This window comes from Orycteropus afer, unplaced genomic scaffold (genome assembly GCF_000298275.1).
Source record: "Orycteropus afer afer isolate SDZICR_OR568_19922 unplaced genomic scaffold, OryAfe1.0 scaffold00104, whole genome shotgun sequence".
NCBI lineage: Eukaryota > Metazoa > Chordata > Mammalia > Tubulidentata > Orycteropodidae > Orycteropus > Orycteropus afer.
In genome coordinates this window covers 374,131-393,383 of record NW_006921691.1, presented here as the reverse complement: position 1 = coordinate 393,383, position 19,253 = coordinate 374,131, and the positions used below count along the sequence as shown (strand labels likewise).

At 41.6% G+C, this 19,253-nt stretch overlaps 1 protein-coding gene across 1 annotated transcript in view; it reads right to left on the bottom strand.

Annotated features, from left to right (window-relative positions):
* The window catches only part of OCLN (occludin), a 73,820-nt gene that overhangs the window by 16,708 nt on the left and 37,859 nt on the right, over nucleotides 1-19,253 (bottom strand). The window contains exon 4 of the mRNA XM_007943321.2: nucleotides 8,743-8,888. Within this exon, the coding sequence (XP_007941512.1) occupies nucleotides 8,743-8,888 (146 nt within the window). The remainder of the gene's footprint in view (nucleotides 1-8,742; nucleotides 8,889-19,253) is intronic.

The window sequence follows — 19,253 nt, the reverse complement described above, 5'->3', positions numbered from 1 at the left end:
TTATCAGAGAATTCCAATGCTGCTTCTTCCTCAGGGATGTGTTCTGGGTCTGTATCCTGCTCCCTTGTTTCTACCACTTTATCCTGATTCTTTGTGTGGACTGTGATGGTCTGTTGTTTCTGAGGCATCGTGGTGCTGTTGTATCTAGATCTCTGTTAACTGTTTGTGAAGAGCAGCCAAGGGTGATTCAGGCTTTTCTTGGTGGTTTTTTATTGTTGGCTCGTTGGTGGAAAAGGAGGAAGTGGCTTTTGCTCAGTAAGTGAAGTTGCATCTTATGGGGACTGTTGTCTCCAACTCAGTTAGACACAAATTACAATTGAATAACCATAAAAAACTTTTCAGTCTTGAGGGTCTGGAGTGTCCTTAAGGTTGCCGGAAAGTAGAATGTTTCCTTAAGCCCCAGAAATCTGCTAGAGCGCTGTCTCTTTAAATATCTAAAATAGTCAAGCCGCATTTAAAGCTTCAAAATGGTGGCGACCTCTGGACTGGCAAAAGTCCACAGCTCAGCCCACCTTTCTCTTCACCTTCTCCATTTATTCCCCAGCCACCATGCACAGTCCTCCATGCAGTCCCTGGCTAGCAGGGCTGATTTTTTGGTTAATTCTTAGGTCCTACCACCACTCGGGAATCTCCAAGCTGTCTGTGCCATCAAGATCACTCAGGATCGCTGACAGACCGCAGCTCCGTCTGTCTCCTTTTTTGGTATTTTCACGCAAATTCTTCTGCTAGTTGGGGTTTAGTCCACTTCTTTATCCATCTCTTCAAGGCTCAGGGGTCCATGATTATCTTCTGTGTCTGTGTTAATTGGTTTCCCTTTTCTTTGTTGAAGAGGGTCTTTGCAGTCTGTCTGCCTAGTCTGCCATCTTGCCAGAACGCGTAATGCCACATTCTTCTTCATATAGTCCAGCTTCTCAGATTATTTGCTCAGCATATAGATCCAATAAGTATGGTGAAAGGATTCAACCCTGATGCCCTCCCTTCTTGATTTTACACCATGCAGTGTCCCCTTGTTCTGTTCAAATAGCAGCTTCCTGGTCTATGTACAGGTTTCTCATGAGTACAATCAAGTGTTCTGGATTTCCCATTCTCATCAATGTCACCCATAATTTGTTAGGTCAATCAAACACAAGTAAACATCTTTGTGGTTTCTCTGCTGTCAGCCAAGATCCATCTGACATCAGCAATGACATCCCTCATTCCATATCCTCTTCTGAATCCAGCTTGCATTTCTGGACATTCTCTGTCAATATACTGCTGCAACCGTTTTTGAATTATCTTCAGTAAGATTTTACTTGCATGCAATCTTAATGATATTGTTCGATAATTTCCACATTCTGTGGGATCACCTATCTTTGGAATGGGTACAAATATGGATCTGTTCCAGTCAGTTGGCCACGTAGCTGTCTTTCAAATCCCTTGACATAGTGAAATGAGTGCCTCCAGCATGGCATCCATTTGTTGAAACATCTCGACAGGTATTCCATCAATTCCTGGGGCCTTTCTCTTCATCAATTCCTTCAGTGCAGCTTCAACTTCCTTCTTTAGTACCATTGGTTCTTGATCATATGCCACCTCCTGAAATGTATGAACACTGACCGATTCTTTTTGGTACAGTGACTCTATGTATTCCTTCTGTCTTCTTTTGATGATTCTTGTTACTTCCACAATAAACCCCATAATCAAGAGTATTGCCTGTGAGTTTTGTGTGGCCACTGCAATAAATTACTGAACCAAGTTGAGGAGGTGAGGGATGGCTGGTGTTCGTGCTAGTTGGAAATAGGAAGTATATCTGACCTCTACTCCACAGGAATCAGCTTTGGGCTGATGCTGACTGTGATGATGGTTATGGCTGAGTGTCATCTTGGCTGGGCTATGATTCTCAGTGGTTTGGCAGTTATGATGCAGTCACCTCCATGATGAGATCTCATATATTTACTTCCATATTGAGATATGCTATGAGCAGCCAGTCAGTTGAAAGGCAGTTTCCTCATGTGTGTGACCTGCTTCTTCCAATGTATACAGACATTTTGGCAAAGATCTCTGGCTTTTTGCTTGATCTGGATCTGTATCTGAGTTATCATCATCTGACCTCCATTTAGTTTGGCTTGAATCAGCAACCTACATATTGCCTGACAATCTTGTGAGCCAGCAGCTAGCCTAATTGCCAATGTTGGGTTCATCAGCTCCAGCAACTATGTGAGTCAGGAGAAGTCACCAGCCTGATGTCTGACCCACAGACTTGGGACTTGCCAGCCTTTACAGCTGCATGAGCCATTTCCTTAAGATAGATAGATCTATAAATCTCTCTCTCAAAAAGCTTGACTGGTTTTGCTTTCCTAGAAGATAACCCAGGCTGATGGTGTATAGAACTCTGATGCCCAGATTGGTTAGTTTTGCCACTCTGCCAGGCTTAAAATGAGCCGTCCTAGAGGCAGAGGGAAATATCACTACTGGCTGAGAGACGGCAGCACTAGAACCAAGAGGCAGAAGACAGAGCGGCAGGTTTCCGTGGCCCACAGAGACAGAGGCCAGGCTGAGAGGCATGTCTAAGGGCACAGCAGATGAGAGACTGTCCTGATCTCACTGATGGTGAGAACTCTCCTTCTCCTGAAGTTAGAGAAAATCACACAACCCCACTTTTAGTAGTACCTCATAGGATTTTCCTAAATTCACTTAAAAAAAGGTAGAGAAGCAACCATCTTATGTTAAATTCTGGTCTCTCCTGATCCAGGATTATTCCTAATTAGCAGACTATCTTGAAATTCTAAGGTATAGGGTATTACGATGAGCAAAAGAAGACAGACATAAAAGTGTGTGGTAGTTATGTTTGTGTGTCAACTTGGCTGGCCCTGAGTGGCTGGGCAGCTGGTGGTAGTTATTCCCCATCATGAGAATGGCAATCAATTCCATGGTGGAATCTACCACAAGCAGCTGAGTAGCTGCCTTTGGGATGTGGTTTGCTTCCTGTATTTAAAGAGAAGCCATGGGAATGGTCTCTAGTTTTATGGCACGCTTGGACCCTGCATGTAGCCAAGTCATGCTGACCTTGGGACTTTCAATGGACTTAAATTAATGGTCTGCCGTGTGGTTTGGTAACATTGGGACTGTGCCTTTTACTTGTCAACCCTGGGGCTTCTCAGCCTCAGCAGCCAGCAGCTGTCAGAGTGAGGAAACACCTCTAGCTCCAGTGGGCCAGCAGCAGGAGGCAGAGCTGGACCCTAAGGTTGAGGGGCTTTCACCTAGCCACTAGAGCCTGACACTTTGAATTTGGACTTAAAGTCTCCAAATTGTAAGAATAAACTCCTATTTGTTAAGGCCATCCCATTTGTGGAGTATTTCTTGTCAGAGATGCACTAGGTAACCAGAACAGAGTAATTACAATGTAAGTCCATTTTATCATATAAAATATTCCAAGAATAGGCTAAACTAATAGATGGTCACAGGTGTTAAAATAGTCTTTACCCCTAGAGAGGTGGATATTAATGGAGAAGAAACTTGAAATTTCTGTATCTTGGAGTGATGGTGGTTATTTTAGTGTTCACAAATGTGAGAACTCATCAAGCTGTACATTCAAGATTAGTGCTCTTTACAGAGTATATGTTATGCTTTTGGGTTAAAAAAAAATAGTATTTGAGGTACCTCATTGCAGTGTAGTGAATTACATGGTATGGCCTTTCTAGCCATAGTCTTTGTAATTCCCACTGGATTACTGTGAGTAGCTGCTTTTAAACTCTTGATTGTTAAAGTCATCCACCTGAGTTATTGTTGGAGCACCACGAAGTAATCTTCTGGGAAAGTTCACTTACTCTCAGGTGTATAGAATATTTCACTGCTGGCTGAGAGATGGCAGCACTAGAACCAAGAGGCAGAAGACAGAGTGGCAGGCTTCCCTGTCCACAGAGGCAGAGGCCAGGCTGAGAGGCGTGTCTAAGGCACAGCAGAGGGGAGACTGTCCTGATTGAAGAACTGTATCCTGAGCACATTCCTGAACTTGAATTGTAGCCTGTTGCTTCCCTAATAAAACCCATAGTCTGTGAGTTCTGTGTGGCCACTGCAGTGAATTATTCAACCCAGCAAAGAGGTGGTAGGTGCCATGGGACAGAAGGCTGGTGTCAAGACTGGTAAGAGAGCTGGAGGGTGGCAGCATATTTGCCTCATAGGAGCAGGCCTTGGGCTGCTGATGGTGATTCTGTCTTCCTCTTGTGAGGTTAGAGGAGGTCAGAAGATGCTGCCTCCCTGCCCCTTTAGCATTCATCTTTAACATGGACCTTAGACACAATGGTCTCTATATATAATTTCTTCTCTTAGACACAATGGTCTCTCTATATAATTCCTTCTCTATTCAGTCCAGGTTAGGAGCTCTGGTGGTGTAGTGCCTAAGGCATCTGACTGCTAACCAGAAGGCTGGTGGTTCAAACCCACCAGCCACTCCTCGGAAAGAAGGTTTGGCAATATACTTCTGTAGTGATACCGCCTTGGAAATCCAAGGAGGGGTCGCTATGAGTTGGGTCTGACTCAACGGCACATAACAACAACAACAACAACATCCAGTATAGGAGCAAGGAGGAGAGAAGTGCTCAGGGGTTAACTAAGCACCTTCAAGAAAGCCATAAGAAAGACAGGCTATGATTTATTATGCATCTCTATTCCCTTCTAAATGGATGTCCTCTGAATTACATTATAGTATATCCATTTAATAGAATTTAATAGAATATTATGCAGCTATAAAAAAGAATCAGTAAGCTCTTTATGTAGTGATATGGACAATCTCAAAGATATATTGCTAACAATGTGTTTCATATGTTGAGTTTTTTTGTTCTTTTAATAAGGAAGAAAAGAATTAATACACATATTTAGCCAATGTCATGATTCTCACTCAGTATTAAGTAATTATCCTTCATTTCATGATCTAATGTAATTTATCCTATGTGTTGTAAATCCTAACCTCTCTGATATTAATGAGGCAGGATTCGTAGTAGTTATGTTAATGAGGGAAGGTATAATCTACAGGATTGAGATAGAAAAGAGATTAAACAAGTGAGCAGAGATCAGAAGGCCCTACCACCACCAAGAAAGAAGAGCCAGGAACAGAGCATGCCCTTTGGACCTAGGGTCCCTGAAATGCGAACCTCCAACACCCTGGGGAAGACTGATGCCAAGACACATGTAGAGCTGCAAGGAACACCGGGCCCCCAGATGCTAAAGGGATACAAAGACTTTCCTTCAAAACTGTGACCAGAGAAGACAAGAGAAAGGCTTCCCCTAGAGCTGGGACCCTGAATTCAGACGTCCAGCCTCTTAAACTGTGAGAAAGTCAATCTGTTTGTTAAAGCCACCCACTTGTGGTATTTGTGTATAACAGCACTAGATAACTAAGACAGCCAGCCTATGTATAAACATCTCTGGAAAGATATATATGTTCAAAAACAAAAAAAAAAACTGGTAACACTGGTTGCCTCTTTAAAAGAGGTGCAAAGGAGTTGGCCACAAAAGGTATTCTTCTGGCACTTTACAATATACTGCCTTATTCAAAAATAAGTAAGACCTTAAAATTATTACAAATGAATTTGTGAAAAGATTTTCTAGGTTTTCATGAAAAGGGTCAGCATCCTCATAAGGACTGCATAACTATACAGACCTTACAATTTAGAGCAGAATTGGTCAAAAGATGCATTCTAGGTATTTATTTTGTATGCTGAGAAGTCATTAAAATTACACTTTAAAATTTTGAGGACTGCATCTCTACTGTGTACCTTTGCCCTTACTAGCCTTGGTGCTTTCATTTTTCTTAACATTCCAAAGAAGAAAGGAGTAAAGAGAGAATGCCCTTCATCTGAATCATGATTGAAACCAATCCAGAAGAATGGGAGAACAAGAACGGTGCTAAAGGGTATGAGTGAACAAGGTAAATTCTGAAAACCAAACAAACTATATGAGAGTAAAGGCAGGCTGCCAGTCTGGTCAGTGTCCAAATTCCACTGCAGTGTAATAATAAAGCCTATTGTCTTCAGTTATTCCATAATTGACTCAGCTGCTGGTGTCATCTTACTGGGATTCTAGGCCTGAAGTACTATGCACTCAAGTAGTGGGGGTGGGAAGATAGAAGGTAAAACTTTCTAAATAAAAAGTTTTCCAATGGATACACCTTAAACTCAAACGATCAAACTATCTAAAGGGAAGATTGTTTTGGCCTCCAAAGGAATTTAGAGTTCTAGAATCATATACAGTTGTTGGTCTAATCAGTACTAATTCATAGCCACCTTACAGGATAGAACAGAACTGCCCATTAGGGATTTCAAGGCTGTAATCCTCGACGGCACATAACAACAACAACAACAACAATCTTTTCAGAGGCAGATTACCACATCTTTCTTCCAAGGAGCAAGCAGCTGGTGGGCTCAAACCACCAATCTTTCAGTTAGCAGCCAAGTGCTTAACCACTGTGCAACCAGGCCTCCTTAGAATTACATATAGTAACACCAATTTGTCATGTTTAAGCATAAGTTATATCAGAGTCCTTAACAGTATCTCCAGGAGTCAGGAGGGGAAGAGATGGTAAGTTACTAATCAGAGGGTAGATACATAACTTGGGTGAAACAAAAAAAAAACAAACTCACTGCTGCCATCGAGTTGGTTCTAACTCATCGTGACCCCCACCAGGTTTCCAAGGCTGTAAATCTTTATGCCTCATCTTTCTCAGACAGAGCAACCAGTGGGTTTGAACCACCAAGCTTTAGGTTACATATGTTTTTAAATGTGCTGCAAATACATCCATGAATATAGCAGAACGTGCAGGGGACAAATTAGGAAAACTTCTTAGCCATAACCAAATCCCTCGAGGGAATGAGTCACTGGGCCTAGGGACTCAGGACCAGCGGAGAGATAGATAGATTAGAGAGAGAGAGAGATAGATTAGAGAGAGAGAGAGAGATAGATTAGAGAGAGAGAGAGAGAGAGAGAGAGATGAGAGAGAGATGAGAGAGAGAGAGAGAGAGAGATGAGAGAGAGAGAGATGAGAGAAAGAGAGAGAGAGAGAAAGAGAAAGAGAGAAAGAGGGAGAAAGAGAGAGAGAGAGAAAGAGAGATAGATGAGAGAAAGAGAGAGAGAGAGAAAGAGAGAAAGAGTGAGAAAGAGAGAAGAGAAAGAGAGAGAAAGAGAGAGAGAGAGAGAGACAGACAGACAGATAGACAGACAGAAAGAAAGAAGCAAGCAAACAATTAGCCCAAAGCACTAACCACTGCCATTGAGTCCAACTCATAGTGACCCTTTAGGACAGAGCAGAACTGCCCCCATAGGGCTTCCAAGGCTGTAATTTTTATGGAAGCAGACTGCCTTATCTTTCTCCTGCAGAGCAGCTGGTGGGTTCAAACGACCAACCTTTTGGTTAGTAGCCCAAATGCCTTAACTACAGCACCACCAGCATTCCTCCGAAGAACTAAAGAAGTACACAATCCTCAGCCTCCAAGACCCTAAAATCAGAACTAGATGGTGCACAGCTACCACTGCTGCTGCTCTGAAAGGGCTCACAATAGGAGGTCCTACACAGGTGGGAGAAAACTGTGGAACAAAACTCAAAATCACAAAAAGACCAGGATCACTGGTCTGACAGAAATTGATAGAACCTCCAAGACTATGGTCCTCAGACAGCCTTTAAGCCTGGAAATGAACTCACTTCTGTGCCTCAGCTTTCAGCCAAATGATAGGTCTATAAGGTGAACAATAACACTAAGGAGATAAGCGCACCTTAGACAACAATCAACCATGAGGTGGAAAGGACAGCATTTGCCCAGGGATAAAGCTCAAAAGGCAGGAAGGAAAAGGAAGGGAGGGAGGGAGGGAGGGAGGGACGGAGAGAAAGGGAGGAAGGGAGGGAGGAAGGGAGGGAGGGAGAGAGAAGAAGGAGTGAAGGGGAAGGAAAGGAAGGGAAGGGAAGGAGGAAGGAAATGGTAAACACAGAAGTAAGAAGAGTAGTGTTACATGTGGGAATTGCAATCACTGTCACAAAATGTGTATGGATTATTTAATGAAAAACCAATTTGCTCTGTAAAGTTTCAACCAAATCTCTCTCACACACAAAATATCTCCAACATCCTTCTCTCTCTCTCAGTCATTAGGCTGAATTAGAATTGGGCTTTATAGTAAACTGAAACCACAATGGCATACCATTTCAATAACCATAATTACACTTACCATAGGCCAGATACTCACTGGGAAGTAATTTACATTACATATAAAACAAACTACGTATACAACAAAATATAGGCGTATCGGTTGCATATTTCTCAACAATATGGAAGATATAGTACAGCAGCCTGGCAAATGAGACCCCAGAATTCCTGACTTCAAAATGAAGTCTTTTAGTTTAAAAGAAATGTAGTTTTATCAATGAGTAATCTTCCCCTTCTACTAAGGAGATCTAGAACCACACTTGGCTCTGCTATCTATCAGTCACTTTCTTTCACCCTCACCTAAACATCAAAACCAGAAATAGCAAAGTGTACAGAGAGCCAGAATCTTAGAGTGAAGAATCCAATGCCTTCTTTCTCTATTAAATCAACACATGGATTAAAGAATTTTCAGTTTAGACGGAAGAGAGTCCCACTAACTCAGAACCTCACCCATTCATCCTGGTCTTCCCAGTAGCTTTAGGCTTCTACCTACAATGCAAAGATCAGTATCCAGTTTCAAAACACAGAGTTGAATATTTTTAAAGCAGAATTAATGGCACAAGACACTACTTACGGTGTTGATTTGTAGGAAAGGTCTGGGTAGGACCGCCTGTCATTCATTTTACCATTGGAAGAGTATGCCATGGAACTGTCAACTCTCTCCACATAGTCAGATGGTGGTGGGGGCATGTCTTGCGTGCCGGCAGAAACATTTTTAACCTAAAGACAACAAGAGACATAGACACTATTTAGCCTATAATTTAAAAAGGAAAGAAATGAAAGAAAAAACATCTACATAAAATTATTATCTAATGTGTACTGGAATTATTAAATTCAAGCAATCTGCAATAATTGCCCTTTTATGTCAGTCAAATCATCATTTTCACAAACACATAAAAGGTGCTAATGCTAGTTTAATAAGTCCAGAATGTATTACAAAGAAGGAAAAATCTTGATTACCTGATTCTCATCCTCATGTGATTAATGCAGTAATTATCTACAGTAATTGCCCCTTCTCCATCCCAGACCTTAATGCCTAAGGCACTTGACTGCTAACCAGAAGGCTGACTGTTCAAACCCACCAGTCACTCCTCGGAAGGAAGATGGGACAATCTACTTCCGTAGTGATACTGGCTTGGAAACCCAAGGAGGGGTCACTATGAGTCGGGTCCGCCTCGACGGCACATAACAACAACAACAGTCTCATTTTATCTAAGGTTAGGCCCAGAGCCCTGGTCATGCAGTGATTACATGCTTGGCTGCTAACCAAAAGGTCATGGTTTGAACCCACCAGCTCTCCTTGGGAGAAAAATGTAGCAGTCTGCTTCTATTATAGGGTCACGAGTAAGAATCCACTCCAAGGCAATAGGTTGGTGTGTGTTTGCTTTTTGTCAGGGTCCAATAATTTGCATTTCTAACCAATTCCCAGATCATGCTGATTCTGGTGTGTAGGTTCCAAGGGGAAAGCCACTAATCTATAACAAAGGATGCTGGCTCTTCTTAATCCATGAATTCATTCATCTCTAAACATGAAACGCTGAAACCCCAGAAGAAATTAAGCAGCTTAAACTAACTTTTCCTATAGTTCTTTAATGAAAGCTGTTTATTCTCCTTAATACACATTCTCAATGGCTTTATTATTTATAGCCTACGTAGTATAGTCACATTATTGCCTTCCTGTCTATTTTACTTCTTACTCCATTCTGATCTAAGTGTGTCCTACAAGCACTAGAAATTATACCTTGTTAAACATGAAAAGCATAGCAACTAGATGCTCAACCTTTAGTCTGTTAGATTTTGTGTAGCAAAGTTGACATTTTAAATTTCACCTAAAGATCATAAAGTTATTACATATTACTTTGCAGCTGGTAAAAATTAGTAAAGTGTTAAGTCCAAATAAATCACGAGTTATTTTAACACAAAAGAACAGAAATAAGGCAGAAAATCAAAATAATTCCACAAATTATTTCTCTGAAATAGAGCAACCTTTCAATAGTGATGGTGGGACTGCTTTAGCTTGGTGATAAGAACAATGGCATTAAACACACACATGAAGAAACGTTCACAATCTTTATCCATCAGAGAGATGCAAATCAAAACAACGAGATACCATCTGGCCCAAGTACTAATAGCAAAGTTCAATAAGACAGATAATAACAAATGCTGCCTAGGATGTGGAGAGATTGGGACTCTCATACACTGTTGGTGGGACTGTCAAATGATACAACCATTGTGGAAAGCAGTATGGTGATTCCTTAAAAAGCTGGGATTAGAAATACCATTTAATCCAGCAATCCCATTACTAGGTATATACCCTAAAGAAGTGAGAGCCAGGACAACAACAAATATATGCACACTCATATTCATCGCAGCACTATTTATAATAGCAAAAAGATGGAAACAACCTACATGCCCATCAACAGAAGAATGGATAACCAAACTATGATACATACACACAATGGAATATTATCTAACACTAAAAAAATAATATAGACTCTACAACACACTGCATAACATGGTTGAACTTGGAGGACATTATACTGAGTGAAACAGGTCAATCACAGAAGGACAAATACGATATTATATATTAGTTCATTATTGTAAAAAGTCAAGGAAAGGTTTATATATGGATGGAAACTTTGTTGGTTACTGGGGGTGGGGGCACTGCTAGATAGGTAGAGACAAGTCTTGATTTGGGTGAAGGGAAGGGCAATGTACCAAATGTGAGTGATCAACATGGTGGCACTGAGGAAGAGGAAGACAAAGAGGTGCATGGGAGGTACAGACAACAAAGATGAACCTCTTTTGCATATACAGTACTGTGTTGTCAGTGATGGCAAGCATTGACTTAGAGGTGGATAGATGCATGGACAAGCTGAACAATCAGGTATGTCTAGTCAGAAGGGAGTGTGCCCATGACCATGTATAGGGTTGGCAGACGATGTTTCTACATGTGTATATGTATGTGTTGTAAGAATGTCCAGGTATATAGTAGAGCTGACAAGGGACAAGGCTATGGTGACTTCTTGGCCACAGCCAGCTACCCAGAGGGAGCAAGTAGTTGAACCTGTGGGCTCGGGACCATGGTTGCAGGGGACATGAAGCTCAACTGCATGACATGCTACACAAGAACACTGTTCTACATTCTACTTTGGTGAGTAGTGACTGGGGCCTTAAAAGCTTGCAGAAGTCATCTAGATGCAGCGATGGGTCTTCTCTCCTCGTCCAGAACAAAGAAGAATGAAGAAAGCCAGGGACACATGGAAACAAGTAGTCCAAGGGACTGGTGGACCATGCAATCCTCAGCCTGTATGACCATAGGCCCAGAGGGGCTAAATGGTGCCTGGGTACCACTGTCAACCACTCAGAGGGGGATCAGTGCAGTAGATCCTAGATAGAGTGGGAGAACAATGTGGAACAAAACTCAAAATCTTAAAAAAAAAAAAAAAAAAAGAGCAAGTTTGCTGATCTGACAGAGCCTGGTAAGACCCCTAAGACTTAGTCCCTAGCTACCCTTCAGGTCTGGAATTGAACTCACTCCTGTGACTTCCAGCCAAACAACAGACAGACATATGGGGTAAACGTTTACATCAAGTAGATACACTACTTGGAGAGATCAATCATGGGAGAACAGAAGGGCAGCATATGCACAGGGAGATGGCTTGTGGGGGCAGGAATGCATGGGAGGGAAGGACACAGGGAAGAGGTAATTGCAGGAAGGAAGTGGGAAGAGAGCTGTTACATTGTGGGGAATAGCAATCAATGTCATGAGACAAAATATGTATGAACTGCTATATGGAAAATGAATTTGCTCTGTTAACTTTCACCCTTTCCCCCCCAAAAAAAAACAATGGCATTACTGCCTAGGCTCACCCCAGATCTGACAACTACAAGTTTTATAAAGCCTTAGTCTTCTCATCTGCAAGAAATGGGAAATTTTTAAAAATTAAATAAGAAAAAAAATAGTTAAGCCATCTAATCCATAAAGTTGTTTTGATGATTAAATGAGGTAACAGGATATTCTATTTGGCACAGTGTTTTTAAGCATAGTAGAAACTCAGTAAATGCTGGATTCTGGAACAATACCGTTGGAGCTGGTCAAAGAATTTATAAGTACTTGAGGGTGACAAGCAGATTTTTCTACTATTATAAATCTTTACAGTTAGGTTCAGCATTAATACAGTGCATTTCCCTTGCAATACACACACTTTACACCACTAGGTTTTTCATTCTATGTAGCATCAAAATATAGCAGGCTCCTTTCCTATCACTGCAATATTAAATACCAAATATCACTCCTCAAAGTGCATAGAAGTATTCTTGATTGTTTATTATTCCCGTGAGTCAGAAAGGAATGGAGTAATTTTCCTCTGAAAGTGGAATTTGGCAGCAATTGGGAAACCAGTGGGTGGGTTGCCAGGGAGTATGCTTAGGAACCCCCCCCATCCCCAATACGGGGGCAGGGTGGGAATCATTCTTGGCTCCCACTGAATTCCTTTGTTGTTAGCTGCTGTAGAATTCAACTCATGGTGACCTGTGCACAACAGAACGGCTTAGCTTGGAAGCTCAGCTGAAACCTGTTCAGCATCAGAGTCCTTAAAATAAATAAATAAAAATTAAAAAACCCCAAACCCTTTTATGCGGAGTTAATTCCAACTCATAGTAACCCTATAGGATAGAGTAGAACTGCCCCTTAAGGTTTCTAAGGCTATAATCTTTACAAAGGCAGACTGCCACATCTTTCTCCTGCAGAGTGGTCACTGAGTTGAACCAATGACCTTCTGTTTAGCAGCCTAGCACTTAACCACTGCGCCACTAGGGCTTCTTAACAGATTCCTTAGTACACTTCAATTCACTAAGCTTCAAGGCAAATGCTTGGCCAAAGGCTTGTTCTTATTCTGGAAGTCTCATCAGAATTTAAAGACTCTTTAAAAAAAAAAAAAGACACTTCTCCAAGCTTTTCCGCACTCTAGTATTAGCAAAGTTTGTAAAGCTCATGGCTGTCCTACTGACTTTGGTAAGCCTGAAACCAAGAGTTTCAGAAATTAGGTAAAACTCATGCCTTTGTAGACGTATCACTAGCTGGAATGCCCTTTTCTTTACCACCTAATCCCTAATGAGCTTCAAGTCTTGGCTCAAGTGCTACCACCTTCTAGAGGCCTTCAACACAAGTCTCTCTGGGTGAGGCATCTGTCTTCCTATTTCCCCAAGCACCTGTGCATACAAATCTCTCATCAGAGCACTCACACATCATTTAACAGTTGCTTTGTTGTGGTTGTTAATTGCCAAGGAGTCGATTCTGACACATGGTGACCTCATGTGTGCAGAGAACTACTCCATAAGAGTTCAAGGCTGTGACCTAGAACAACAGCTTACTCACAGTACAATCACTTACTCATATATTTATTACTCCAGTGGACTGTTCTTAGAGCCACCACCTCTACCTGCTTATATGTCAAATATTGAACTGGTAAGTCATTTGGTAGACACAACCTTACAGGTAAATATTATTAATCTTTTCTCAGGTACCAGGAAGCTGTGGCTCCTGGAATTAGGTAACTTGCCCAAGGATGTAACACCTACAAAGTGATACTGTGGGATTTAAATACAAGACTAACCCTGAAGCATCTGCTACAATTCACTGCCTCTCACTGGACAGTCTTCTACTTCGCATCCGAGTCTCCAGAGTCTAACACAGTGCCTAGCACAAATTAGGAATACAGAATTTGCTGAAAAAATGAAAGTTACCTTATTTATTACTAAGGAGCTCTGGTGGCACAGTGGTTAAAGTATTTGGCTGCTAAACAAAATGTGGGCAGTTCAAATCCACCAGCTGCTCTGTGGGAGAAAGGTAAGGCCGTCTGCTTCTGTAAAGATTTGCAGCCTTGGAAACCTTATGGGATTCAGTGGCAGTGGGCAGGCTTCTTTACTACTGAGCTGCTTCTGTGTTGTGGATACCCATGCAACTTGTCACATGAGCCACTCTGAGATGATTTTTATCTCTAAAAGTCAAGCAGAACTGGGCTACCTCATCACTGACTTCATTTTGACATATGCATAAAAAAAAATCCCAAGTTAGCTATGACCCAAGGACGACGAAGAAGCAATATTAGTCCTCAAAAGGAACTCAGAGTCTAGAGTCAGAGATAAAGATATATTTATGATACAAGGAAGCAAGGTCATTTTTCTCAAATGTGTCAGTTTTCCCAAAAGCAATTGAAATGCTAACTTTTCCTCTAATTCATTCCATGGCACCAATGTGAAATTGGTGTAAACCTGCTGCTTTCAAAGAACAGTGGAGGGAAGTGGAAGCCCAGTGGTGATTAACTAGGCATTAATAATTTACACAAGGAGTCCCCAACCTGTGTACCCTACTAGGAGAAAAGGGATCTCTGAGGAGCACTATTATTACTGATAGGATCCCCAGCCAGCCCACAAAACTCGATGATATAGCTAAATTCTTGAAAAATAACATCATTTCATTAATCACAAGAAATTTTTAAAGATTTAGAACCTGAGATAAACACTAGCCCTAAGTATAAACAGCAAATGATGAATAATTTTCCTTAAATAATTAAAAAAAAAAAAAAAAAAAACTCACTTGCCATTAAGTCTATTCCAACTCATAGCGATCCCCCCATTGGGTTTCTGAGGCTGTAAATCTTTACAGAAGTAGACTCTCCCACCTTCCTGCCGTGGAGCAGCTGATGGATTTGAACCGTTGACCTTCTGGTTAGTAGCCAAATGCCTTATCCACTATAACCCCCGAGTTCCTTAACTTGAGAATGAAGCTGAGAAATTAGGGGCAGAAGAATGCAAGGTAAAGAATGTGGATTGAGGCAGATTTGCCTTAAACTAAGCATTGAGGGGAAAGAAAAATTTGAGATTTAACCAAATGCTGGAGTTGCTGCTCTAAAGCAGAGATGCATCTCATGTCAGGACAGGCAGATCTAATACCCCAACCCCAGGCCTTTCCAGGGTGGAAGGGCTCAAGTGAAGAGGGTGAAGCTCTGTAGGCAGCAGAAATCCACAGAGCAGGGCCTAACCTACACCTGCTTTTGCTTAACTGGGATCTTCTCAGGAAGCTCCGGGAGCTAGTGTCACTCCCATCCCACACATCTTTACAGAGGAGAAAGATAAAAGGCAGCAGAAGGCAGTCAGACATGCTGAGATCGAGAAGGAAAAACAGATGTACCCAACCAACAAGACTTTGATTCACACTTGAGATTAAATTAAAAAAGGAAAAGCACTCATACAGACCATGCTTAAGCATCAATAATTAACTTAGGGGGATGTACAGGAAAGCCTTACTAAGATTCCAATTTCAATCATGTTTCTGAAATGTCAAAATGAAATAAATATGCTTCAGAAGATCTTCACAAAAGGACAAATTTTTATTCAAAACTTAGGAGTGTTCTGATTATAAGTCACTTATGAAAAAAGCCTTTGTAATAAACAACAGAAGCACCCCTTGGAGAGTTAATGAAAGCATTCTAAATCCCTATGGGATGCCAAAAGGAAAACCAAGAGGGCTGCTTTCCTTAGCAGCTTGGGAAATTTCTCCTCCAAACACACCTGGATACTCTGAGGCCTCTGCCTTCCTCACCTGGGACCAAGATGGCGCTACACAAACGTGTGTGAATACCACTGGCTTATGAACAGCTTCCCATCTTGACTACCCGAAGTCAAAGATTTAACCATTTCTAAAACCAAATGCATAAAATGTTTTAGGTCACTTTGTAAGAAAATCTCTCCCTAAATTAAGTTTGGGAAAAACACTTTGACCACTCAAATCAATTTCATCTGCAATTTGGAATAAATTAAAGCAGAAAGTTGCAAGGACAGCTGTTATGGACTGAACTGTGTCCTACAAAAAGGTATGCTGATATCTGTGGTAGTTAAGGTTTTGTGTTAATGTGGCTGGGCCTCGGTTTTGCGCACCTGGGTAGCTGGATGCAGCTATTCCCCAGGATGAGATTGGAAGTGGTGTAATCAACTCCATGGTGGAATGTGAAGTGAGCAGAAAATTAGTTGCCTTAGGGAGGGGTGTGGCCTCCTTCCAGTATATAAGGAGACACTTTGAGAAAACCAATCAAACCAAACTCACTGCTATGGACTCAATTTAGACTCAGCAACTCCTCCTTGGGTTTCTGAGGCAGGATCTCTATGGAAGTAGCCAGTTTTCCTACCAAGGAGTGGCTGGCGGTTCAAACCCGCCAGCCTTCTGGTCAGCAGTCTTAGGCACTATGCCACCAGAGCTCTTTCGTCGACCCACCACCTTACCAAGCATGACATCCTTCTCCAGGGAATGGTCCCTTATGACAACATGACCAAAGGAGGTGAGACAACATCTGGCCATTCTCGCTTCAAAGGAGCATTCCAGCTGCACTTCCTCCAGGACAGATCTGTTAGTTCTTTTAGCAGACCATGGTACTCTTAGCATTCTTCTCCAACACCACAACTCAACAGCATCAACTCTTCTTCAGTCTTCCTTATTCATTGTCCAGCTCTCACATGCATACGAGGCAACTGAAAATATCATGGCTTGTGGGAAGCACACCTTAGTCTTCAGGGATACATCCTTGCTCCAGCACTTGAAAGAGGTCCCTTGCTGCTAACTTGCCCAGTGCTATACGTCCTCTAATGTCCTGACTGCTGCTTCCATTAGTATCGATTGTAGAACCAAGCAACATGAAGTCTCTGACAACTTCAATCTTTTCTCCATTTATCGTGATGCTGCTTATAGGTCCAGTTGTGAGGATTTTTGTTTTCTTTATATTGAGATGTAATCCATACTGCAGACTGTATTCTTCAATCTTCATCAGTAAGTGCGTTAAGTCATCCTCACTTTCAGCAAGCAAAGTTGTGTCATCAGCATATCACAGGTTGTTAATGATTCTTTCTCCAATCTTGATGCCACATTCTTCTTCATATAGTCCAGTGTGATAGTTGGAGCTGTGTGTCAACTTGGCTGGACCACAATTCTGTGTGGTTTAAGCTGTTGTGATGTGGTTATTCCCATGATGTGATCAGATGATTATATTTTGAGCAGTCAATCTGTTGAAAGGGAGTTTCACTAGGCATGTGGCCTGCTTCCATTATATCGATGGACATCCTGGGAAAAGAGCCATTACTCTGTGGATCAGGATTCTGTTGTGCTGCCTACAACTGTCCATGAGCGAACAATCCACCATTTGGCTTGGAGATCTTGGATTCGTCATTTGTTGGAGTCAACAGCCAGTACATTGCCTGCCAACCTTGAGCTCCTCAGCCCCTGAAGCTGCAAGAGCCGGGAAAAGCCTCCAGCTTGACATTTGATCCAAGAACTTTGGACTTGCCAGCTTCTATAAGTGTGTGAGCCATTTTCCTAAGTTTTTTTTTTCTCTCTCTCTCTATTATATATATAAGCTTTACTGGTTTTGTTTCTCTAGAGAACCCAGTCTAACACATCCAGCTTCTCAGATTATTTGCTTGGCATACACACTGAATAAGTACGGGGAAAGGATACAACCCTGACACACTCTCTTCTTGATTTTAAACCATGCAGTGTCCCCTTGTTATGTTCGAACAACAGCCTCCTGGTCAATGTACAGGTTCCTCATGAGCACAATCAAGTGTTCTGGAATTCCCATTCTTTTCGATGTCATCCACAATTTGTTATGATCTACACAATCAAATGCCTTTGCATGGTCAATAAAACACAAGTAAGTATTTTTCTGGTATTCTTTGCTTTGAGCCAAGATCCATTTGACAGCAGCTATGATATCCCTTATTCCACATCTTCTTCTGAATCCAGCTTGCACCTATGGAAGTTCTCTGTCAATATACTGTTGCAACCGTTTTCTGAATTATTTTCAGTAAGATCTTACTTGCGTGCGATATTGATATTGTTCAATAATTTCCACGTTCTGTGGGATCACCTTTGGAATGGGTACAAATATGGATACCAGACAGTCAGGTAGCTGTCTTCCACATCTCTTGGCATAACCGAGTGAGTGCCTCCAGTGGGGCATCTGTTTGCTGAAACATCTCAATGGGTATTCCATCAATTCCTGGAGCCTTGTTCTTTGCCAATTTCTTCAGTGCAGCTTCGACTTCTTCCTTCAGTACCATTGCTTCTTGATGATATGGCATCTCCTGAAATTATGAGGATCCACCAATTCTTTTTGGTACAGTATTCCTTCCATCTTCTTTTGATGTTTCCTGCATCATTCAATATTTTTCCCATAGAATCTTTCAATATTGCAACTCTAGGATTACATTTTTTCCTCAGTTCTTTCAGCTTGAAAAATGCTGAGAACGTTCTCCCCTTTTGGTTTTCTAACTCCAAGTCTTTGCACATTTCATTATAGTAATTGGCTAACTTTGCTCAAGCTACTCTTTGAAATCTTCTGTTTAGCTCTTTTATCTTGTCATTTTTTTCCATTTGCTTTAGCTACTCTCTGTTCAAGGGCAAGTTTCAGAGTCTCTTCTGTTACCCATCTTGGTCTTTTCTTCTTTTCTTGTCTTTAGTGACCTCTTGCTTTCTTCATGGATGATGTTCTTGATGTCATCCCACAATTCTTCTGGTTTTTAGTCAGTGGTATTCAATGCATCAAATCTATTCTTTAGATGGTCTCTAAATTCAGGAGAGATATATTCAAGATCATACTTTGGCTGTCATGGACTTGTTTTGTCTCTAACTTCAAGTTGAACTTGCATATGAGCAGTTGATGATCTGTCCCACAATCAGCTCCTGGCCTGGTTTTGGCTGAAGATATTGAGCTTTTCCACTGCCTCTTACCACAGATGTAGTCAATTGGACTCCTGTGTATTCCATTTGGCAAAGTCCATGTGTGCAGCCACCGTCTGTGCTGTTGAAAAAGGTATTTGCAATGAATAAAGTCATTGGTCTTGCAAAATTCTATCATGTGATTTCCAGGAGGCGGGGCAAGATGGCGGACTAGGCAGGAGGATTGCACAGACCCTCTTCAACAAAGAAAAGGGAAACCAATTAATACAGACACAGAAGATAATCTTGGACCCCTGAGCCTTGAAGGAAAGGATGCAGATTTGGACTAAACCCCAACTAGCAGAAGAATTTGC